The 9994-nt window shown below is 40.2% G+C and overlaps 1 protein-coding gene across 1 annotated transcript in view; it reads left to right on the top strand.

Moving 5' to 3' along the window:
• Sorcs3 (sortilin related VPS10 domain containing receptor 3) overlaps window positions 1–9994 on the top strand; it is a 624914-nt gene that overhangs the window by 538683 nt on the left and 76237 nt on the right. Inside the window, exon 14 of the mRNA XM_005352452.2 lies at window positions 7220–7327. Within this exon, the coding sequence (XP_005352509.1) occupies window positions 7220–7327 (108 nt within the window). The remainder of the gene's footprint in view (window positions 1–7219; window positions 7328–9994) is intronic.

Consider the following 9994-nt stretch of genomic DNA (forward strand, 5'->3'; position numbering starts at 1 on the left):
AGCTCTGTAGACCAGGCTGGTCTCGAACTCACAGAGATCCGCCTGCCTCTGCCTCCCAAGTGCTGGGATTAAAGGCGTGCGCCACCACAGAAAAGCAGTGGATATGGAGAGATGGTTGGTGGTGGGGAGAAACTGGAGGGAGCTGAGGGAGGGAAGCTATAATCAGGATTTATCGTATGAGAAGAGAATCTGTTTTCAATTAAAAACAAAAACAAAACCAGAAATTTAGCATTCCTTGCAATTGACTATGCAATCTGAGCTGTCAAGGTTTCAGTCTAGAGACAGACACACTTATTCTCAAAGGAACAACTTGTCTTGGCAGTCTTGGAGGAAAATGCCCAAGTTAGAAAAAAAAAATGCTGTGAATCCTCTTTAGGATCTGTAGTCAAGAACAACTATCATCACTCAAAATCGTCAATGAAAATTTGAGGTTATCAAGTTGCATGTAGCACTAATAGTAGCATTATACTTCAAGTGTAGAAAACCAAGTGTATTCACCATAAATAAATGGTAGAAGTCTACTGTGGAGGATATGCTAATAACCCTGAATTTGTCAATATATAGTATGAAATAAATCAAGCACCATGCACATTCCATAAATACCACATGCCAAATTCATTTTTAAAAATAAAATATGTGAAAATTTGTAGAGCCTACAAAATAATTATATTTTTACTGAATTTCTTCTTGTAAAGTGATACTGTTTGTTTTCCTCTTCTAACTTAAAAACATTAAATATTATTTTTAAACTAAGCATTGAAGATAGTATTGTCTTCATTTAAAGGATGTTGATAGGAATGTTTCCTGAACTTAGACAGGGATGAAGATTTCTGTTTACGCCTGTCCATCAATATAGTTCTCAGGAGAAAAGGAGTAATTTGCACTTGCAAGTGGATAAATGTCAGCTATTGAATGTGTCTGAGAAATTACTACAGCAAATAATGAATTCATTCAGAAATTGTCCTTTGTGTGTTTTCTTGAAGGCTATGGGAGTGTTTTGTAATGACTTGACCATATCATTATCATCAGTGTTTTCTTATAAAACAGTTGACTAATTTTCGCCTCTTTCAAGCTTTTGAAACTCAAATACAGTTCCTTCTTTACTAGTAGATTCTAATTAAGCTGCAAACTCCAAGGCTAAAAGAAATGGCATATTTTAAGAAGAATAAAGATTAAGTAGTTGCTTCATTATCATTTTTTCTTATGGATCTCAGACTAACATTATTTTCCATACAGATGTATGTGTGCATACATGCACAAATGAAAAGCGTTAGCTTACACAACATTACCCAAGGGTGTAGAGGTTCTCAGACTTAAGTAATAGCTACATTGCTTTGCAGAGAAAATGGGAGTCATAATTGAAAAACTGGGGAAACTATATCTAGGCTAACAAGGCATGCTGTTTCCTACAAATGGAAAGGTTAGGTAGCTGGATGAGCATGAAGACAAACAGTATAGAGATTGACCCATCCATCTGTGACCATGTTGCTTTGGATGAACAGAGATCAGAGCCTAAGTGCTATTTTAGGTAAGCCCTCCATTAAGTATTGCCACTGTGCCTTAGAAATACTAGCAGGAACTGAGCAACAGAGTCCCACTGAATGCAGTTTTCCAGAGAAAGCTCACAAGGGACAGGGTGTCTGAGTGACAGGTGGGCTGAGGTGTAATGATTTGCTGAGCCTGACAGACTGTCCTGTTTCCCTTTGATGTTCTTGGAAGGAAAAAGGGAAACATCACCTTTTCTGTGTTCTTTTGTTCATCTGTACATGACTTGGATATCAGTGTCTTGTTTGTTCAGAGAAACATTTCCATAAGAACAATAGTTGTAACCTGTGCACGCCTCTGAAAGGAGCATTGCACTTGTTACTCGGAAGAACTTCCTGGTGGCCAGCACAGCACCTCCCGCATCTGCAGTGGAAGGCAAGGAAAGAACACTGATTCTCATCAACTATTCTGCTTCTAATGCTGAGCTGGTCTTGCAGGAAGAACTTTGGTTATTTTTGGAAAATTTTATTCTTCCTCTCATGTCAATACTATAAAGTCAGAGACACACAAACTAGGAAAGGACCCTGGAGGTCGTATAGTCTAGCATAATATCTGTTCTAGCAGATCATTTTATGACACCTTAAGAGATGCAACATGCCAGGATAATAAAAAAAGTGGAAACCACTTAGTGAATACTCAATATAGAGTTCTTATCTTCTACCATGGCTTTAGTTGTTAAAAGAAAAATATTCTTAACACTGAGCAACAATGAACTGACTTAGGGTTTTTGCACATTGAATTCAGGTACATGCAATTTTAGGATTGTATAATTGGAAGGACATCCAGCTATTTTTTTATCTAGCCATTCTAGGTTTCCATGAATATCTAAATCTGCAACTCAAGAAAATATTTCCAGTTTGTTCATTTGCCCCACACATATTCATCAATTGCATGTTATATACATCCAGCAGAACCACAGGAACAGGGACACACTGTGGAAAAGAGCAGTGTGCATGAGAGCTCACACTCTGAGTGTGACCATTAGATGCTTCTTTTCAGTAGCATGAGTGGGACAGAAAAGTGTGTCCCTATTTCTCTCTGCAGTTTTAAAAACTGATGTGTCCATGCAGCTAACTACATGCTCTCCAAATCCGTTCATGGACATTATCTTGTTGTTGTTTTTCTTGTTTGTTTTTTGTTTTGTAGTGAATAGTCAAGATATTCTTTCTAATATGTGGAAACCTCCTTACTAAAAGAATAAGCTGAAACGAAATGATAATTAATTCAGTCTCTGTTCTTTTTTCTTTTCTTACCAGTGCTGTCTAAAATTTGTGTAATCTGTTTCCAGGCCAGTTTGTCTTTCACCTTAAATCACACTAATTGGCAGGTCTTTAAAATAAAAGGAACTGGGATTGGAATTGAGCATTGTGTTTAAGATACGGCAGAGGGATTGTTTCCTTCATCATGTGTGCAGCCTAGAGGCACGTTTTAGGCTTTGTGTGGTTTGACCAGCTTTTGAAGTTTTACCATTCAGAGAATACTTGTGATTGACAAGGGATGCAGTTCCTTTTGTCTGAACTTATTATCTCACTGGTTAATCTTACCCTTTCTCCCAGTGCACCACTTTTTTTCTTTTCCACATCCCAACTACTTGTCTTAAATATTCTATTATTTCATTTTCTATGTATGGATATTTTGCCTGCATATATGTCTGCATTTCATATGTGTGCCTGGTGCCCAAGGAATCTAGAAAAGGCAGAAGATCCATTGAAGCTGGAATTACAGATGGTTGTGAGCTCCCTTTGGGCACTGGGAATTGAAATGTCTTATGGAAGAGCAGCCAATAGTCTTAAGTACTGAGACATCTCTCCAGTCTCTAAATATTCAGACGAGATGAGATCAGGCACGTTCAGGGTGTTATGGCCATAGACTAAATATTCTACTTTTAAATTGACCCACCTTGTAAATCACGCCCCTACTCAGAAAGCCAGATCCATTTATCCAAAGCTCTTCTTGATGATGACACAACATGGAAGACTCTAAAGCATCTGGATGTGGACCAGAACTGAAAATGGCAAACTAAGTCCCTGTGTCTTCTGCCCTCTCCACTTCTCTTCTTTGATTGTTGAAATACCATCAACAATATCAATATCTTCCATAACTTATTTATTATGTTTATTCATACTGTATATATCTCATCACCAAATGTATTGACGTCACCTCTGAAAATATCTAAAACCTTTTTTTTTTCTGTGTCTGTTCTCCATAGTAACCTTTCGTAACCATTTCTTATGCTGTCTTGCCATTCTTCTAATTCCGTCCACTTAGGGTTCTGACAATCTATTCACCATACAGATATAAAATTTGTCTTTTAAAGTTTGGATCCCGTCATATCTTTCCTATAGCATCTGAAGACAAAGTCCTCTGTGACTGAATTCTGCTCTGTCTACCAACTCTGCTTCTCCTTTTCATTCTTCTCTAACTATTGATCATCTTTCTGTTCATAGATCAGGTCCACTTCACAGTAGATATTTCCTCTGTCATAGCCCTCCCCTCCGTGTCTGCATATCTTCTTTATTGTCAGTTCAGATCTCCACTGATACCACTGCCTAGGGCTAGTGCTTTTAGTTACTAACGAATCACTCTGCATTATCAGGACTCTTTTCTAACCCTTGTTTTTGTGTCGGTTTACTGGCACATTGTTTGTCTCCTCAAATTAACTACCATTTCCACTGGTGGTGGAGCCTTTCCTTTCCTCTCTTCTCTGGAGATACTGCTATAGTGTTAAGACTGATAATACAGTCTGGTGGTGGCCATTCCCTTACTCTCATCCCTAGAGATACTGCTGAGGTGTTATGACTGAGGACACAGCCTGGTGGTAGGCCCATTCCCTTACTCTCTTCTCTGGAGATACTGCTGAGGTGTTATGACTGAGGACACAGCCTGGTGGTAGCCATTCCCTTATTCTCTTCTCTGGAGATAATGCTGTGCTGTTATGACTGAGGACACAGTTAGCTCAGCCACATGAGAAACATGAGCTATTTTATCTGGGAACTCATTTCGTTTTCTCTCTGTTTTCTGCATTGCCATTATTTAGAGGTCATTCAGAATTTTACTTTCTCCTTGAATATTGACAACCTTACTGGTTTCAATTTCACCTATAGACTTACTATAGGATTCCCTATTTCCTTGGCATGCGGACATTAATGAGCTATTGATAGGAGGAAGAAAATGAGACACCCTTAGGGCTGACATTCAGAGCAGTTATCTCTGAGTATTTACAAAGTCCCAACCATCTCTGATTCACAGTCCAGGCCCTATATTCTCATAGCAAAGATATTAAGATTTTTATTGTGTTTCCTAAAGTTTCTTTCAGGACTTAGATTTTGTTAGATCTGTTTCTGCCTGAAACACCCGCGTGTTAGAAAGCACTCTTCTCTGGAAATACCCACACGGCAGAATTGTGGCCTTCCAAGAATCCCCTCAGTCATAAATGAGTGTCACTGGACTCCATTCTCACTGTGCCTCTGGAAACAGTGCTCTTGCTTCCATTCTGGCATCCTTGCACCCACGTGCCTAGGCTGCCTGTCGTTTCTGGGCTTGTCTTTAGGTGTGTGCTGCTACGCCATTCTTCCCTCTACCTGTGAGACATCCTCCCATGGAGATTACTCCCTACAGCAGGCCTCTAGTCTTCTATGTTTTCTCTCTCTGCTAGCACTTAGCTTTGTCTGGAAGCTTCCATCTTGATTCTGAGAAGTATGATGTGACATCATCATCTGCCTCATGATGTCTTCCCTGTATGAAGTAAAAAATAGCTGCCCCTATGCCCTGCTGGTGGATACATGAAAAGAGGGCACCTCTCATCTTGAGATACCTGTGGCATCCACTGAAGCCTGCTCTGTATATGCTGCTAACTAATCTTTATCAGTGAGGAAATTCTTGGGGAAGCAAGGAGAGAGGGCTTGAGCTCATGTTGGCAGTATTCTGTGGAAATAGCAGCTGATTGATTTAGAGTCATATCAACAAACAGGCTTGAAAAGGAGAAATCATAAAGCCTAAGATATTTTTCCTTAACCCCTGGACATACCAGAGAGAGAGACAACTAGTTAGTGGCTATGGGAATTTCTAAAACTACCTTTATTATTGTAGGAAATTCGGAGCTACAAAAGCAAGGAATCAGGACTCATGCTATTTTCACAGCGGTTCAGGTCTCCACACCTTCCTCTGCACTAACTTAGCTTTCAACTTAATCTTTTTAAAGGCTGAATAAACTGACCCCTTAAAGTTCAAGACGATAATTTAGGAATTCACAAAAGCTTCTTAACAGTGTGATCTCTTTTCTTTTATGATATACCATCAACCTAAACATTGTTGTCAGACTGACTGCCCTGGATAGGTTAGAACATTGTCCTCAGCACTATTTTTAATCTGTGTATTTGGAAAAAAAATCAGATAGGAACACAGAGGGGAGTAACAGTAGAATAGATTAAAAAGTAAATACAGACGGGATGGAGCGACTTTCTGTTCAGGGAGAAGGTGATTCCTAGAACCAGTGTATGGAAGTCAATTAAAATCATACTGCAGAAATTGAGTGGAAGCTCTGAAAGAGAGCCTTTCACATCCCTTCCTTCCTCTGTGCATCGGCCAGTCTAGCACTTCCGTAGCCCTGATAAGTATCAGGGCAATAAAGATGAATGGAAGAGTCTTGTCCTCAAAATGATCACAGTTCGTAAGAGTCAGAGACATTTTCTGAAATGATGTACAACAGAAAGAAAGAAGCATGTCACAAAGATTCCTATGTGAGGAATCAAGGCGTCATTCAAAGAATAAAATGGTCATGTTTCCTAACCTCTGAGAGGTTAAAATCCTGAATATAGGAGAAGGACCATACGTAGGAGGGGCTCAAAGTCTTAAATTATGTATGTAGAGAAGATTTAGAAACCCGACAGGACAAGAAAGATCCTTGAGGATGAAGAAGCCAAGGACACATCTTTGGGGTGTGTCCTCTGCTTAAATCGAGGTGTAGAGAGGTCCTTGATATTATCAAGAAGGAGAGGGAAGCAAGCATGTGGAATCACTAGCAGCATCCTTTAAAGAGGTGTGTGCTTGGCATCCACAGAGGACCAGGCTTGTCTTTTATCCTTGGACAAACGATGGAACACGACATCTTCTCATAGTAGTTCAGACACACACTAGCCATGCCTACAAGCATTTTAAGGTGACATTGGAAGGTGGAATAGTCTCAACATCCATTCCGAGAAAATAGGAAATTGCTTTTCTTGAAGTTTGATTTGAAAGACACACATACACCCTTCCTATAGGGCACACCCACACACCTCAATTTATCTGCGTCAGAAACTCCAAGGGCTGAATTGATTGTACTGTAAATTGAACCTTAGTATTTGAAATGCGACACTCTGTCTGCTGAGACCTTTTGTGCACGCACACACACACGCACACATACACGTGTGTGTGTGTGCGTGTGTGTGTGTGTGTGTGTGTGTGTGTATTTCCTCAAGTCTAATGTGCTGAAATATTTCTATAGGCTTGGATTTCTTCTGCCTGTTCTGGTAAAAGCAATTTTGATCAAATCTTATAATATAGGGAGATGTTGTTGATTAAGTATTGTTAATCCACATTGCCAGATAGGAAACTTTAATAACGTAAAATAAGATGGTCAAAGACTACAACTTTATTTTCAACTGTGTCTTCCATATATTTGTTTCTGCCTCAGGGTGAGTTTTGATGAGGGCCACTCCTGGAGCAGATACGGTTTCACATTGCTGCCTCTTTTTGTGGATGGAGCATTGGTGGAGGCAGGAGTCGAGACCCACATCATGACGTGAGTACTTTTTACTGTGGCAGAGAAGAGACTGAAGACCTCAGTTCTCCTTCATCTGCGGGCTCAGGATTTCCCTGGGGGAATATAATAAGAAATCATTTCTTCTCAGGGCCAGAGTTCCGTCATCTATAAAATGGAAATTGTTTCTATTTGCACTCAACAACCCACATAGCCACTGATAGGTCACAGATGCTAATTGACCTGGGAAATTTCTAACAGAATTTAAAGACAAGGAAGTTTTCTCCATACCTCAAACTCAACAACATAGAAAGTTAAGTCTGTGATGTATTTGAGAGATTTGGCATTCACATGTGAGTGTCTGCTCAGTGTCCATCTTGAACTCAGCCTAACACTCTGGTCAGAATTGAAAGACCAGATGCCAACTGCTATACAAAATGGCTACAGCTCAACCAAGGTAGGAAGTAGAACACATCCATGGCCGATAGCTTTAAGTTGGACTTGTGTTACAATACAACTTTTCTGGAGACACAGGGGAAAAAAGCCATTGATAGTACCTACTGTGTGCCAGATAGTATACAAATGGACAATTCAGAAAAAAGAATCCTACTTTATCCCATTACTTAAACAAAATGAGCAAATACTCTGCTTTGGAACCCAGAATACTGTTAGGCATTCACATTTTTTGTCAGGAGTTCCAGGAATGAATAAAATACTAAGGCCACTTCCATCCTTTACTTCAAACACTTGTTTGAAGATTTAGGTCCATGAGCTGACTTTCCCAAGTTATTGCCCATCCTTCACTGACTCCGTAGGTGTAAAACAGAAAGCTTCTGTCTCTGTAGGACCTTCCCTAATGTGACTCATTGCAAAGCTTGGGCCCTGGTTGTAAGTTCTACAGGGCATAAGCACCTGGATTCAAGAGGCTGGTTAAGCTGCCTCCTAACTGCATTCAAGCCAGAGTTCATTGTTTTTCCAATTCAAGTCTGATGTGGCTCTAGAATTTTGACCAGTGGCCCCAAATTCAGCTATTCTTCATTTTTCCTTTTGTCAAGAGACTGGACTTTTTGCTTATCTTTAGCTTATAACCTAAGGTATTTTGTGTGCTCTTTTATGAGACCTATTTGAACTCATTGCATGATTCTATTGGGCATGGCTTTGAATGGTACCATATGCAGAGGACCCTCGCCATGGCCTTGTATTCTCTGGACTAAGGCTGCACTTTAAATGTTGTGTCCACATAATCTTAAATCTTAATACTTTGCCCCTTAGTGTGGAGTTGAGCTTGTTACGTGGGTATGAAGGGAGACTGAACTCAGAACCAAATTACTTCCTGAATGACTGAGATAGTGTTTTGTTGTCTTTCCTTTCCATGAGTATTGCTGGGTCCTAACGTGTTTCTCGGGGGGGGGGGGGAGATGAAAAGGCGTGACGTCAATGACCACAGAGACAGGGAGTCAGGTAGAACTTACAGCAGACTCATTTATTTAACAATGAGGAAAAACTTATATACCCTCTCAGCACCCAGGCATTCTGATCCGTTGACAGTTGTCATTTCTTTCATGCTCATCTCTCCTTGGCTAGGCATGATCAGGGCTTCTGACAGAGCCTGTTGCTAGGCACTCAGGAAACATTTCTTGGTAGTTCCTTATTGGACAGGTAAAGACAGGACCTTTGACAGCTCCAGGAAGACTCCAAGTTGGCTCCCTTTGTCCTGGTAGGCCTTAATATGAGGATGCGCAGGAGCTCAGCAGAGCTTTGGTACCCTGTCTGTCTCACTTATAAAGATGCTTCAAGGGGCTGGAGAGATGGCTCAGTGGTTAAGAGCATTGCCTGCTCTTCTAAAGGTCCTGAGTTCAATTCCCAGCAACCACATGGTGGCTCACAACCATCTGTAAAGAGGTCTGGCACCCTCTTCTGGCCTTCAGGCATACAGACAGAATATTGTATACATAATAAATAAATAAATATTTTTAAAAAAAGATTTGAGAGTTTAAAAAAAGATGCTTCAAATATGTAGCATAATTATTTCATATAGGAGATGGGGAGTGAAAAGCACACTTGTCTAATGAAATTAAGATGGGTCTTAGAAGCATTCATCCAAACAAACAACCAATTTTTAGTTCTTGTTTTAAATTTTGTAAAAAGATTTTGCTTATTATTTAAGAACTGCATACTTGAATATAGTGTGTTTTGACAATAGCCACTTCTTGCTCCTCTCATCCAATTTTCCAACATTGCCCTACACACATCTCTCCCCACTTCGTGTCTTCTACTTTTTCCTCTTCGTTCTTTAAAATATAATTCACTGTGTCCACTTGGTGCTGCCTATATGTCTGTGGGTATAAGGCCATGCGCTGGTGAACAGGAAACCTACCAAGAGCCATATCTACCAGGAGACACACTACTGAAGAAAACTGACTCTCCCTCTACTAGCAGCTCACCTACTGCCTTGTAGTCCCTTACCTAGTGGTGGGTCTGTGAGTCATGCTGGAATGTCAGCTCGGTTGATCTTGTGCTGGTCTTCATGTAGGCTACCACAGCTGTTGAGAGTTCATGAGTACAATAGGCCTGACATATTTAGAAGACACTAATTCTCAATAGTCTTCCAAGTCCTCTGGCTCTTAACAGTTTTTCTACTCCCCTCTTCTTTGATGTTCCCTGATAATTGTGTGTGTGTGTGTGTGTGTGTGTGTGTGTGTGTGTGTG

Source organism: Microtus ochrogaster, chromosome 8 (assembly GCF_000317375.1).
Source record: "Microtus ochrogaster isolate Prairie Vole_2 chromosome 8, MicOch1.0, whole genome shotgun sequence".
Lineage (NCBI taxonomy): Eukaryota > Metazoa > Chordata > Mammalia > Rodentia > Cricetidae > Microtus > Microtus ochrogaster.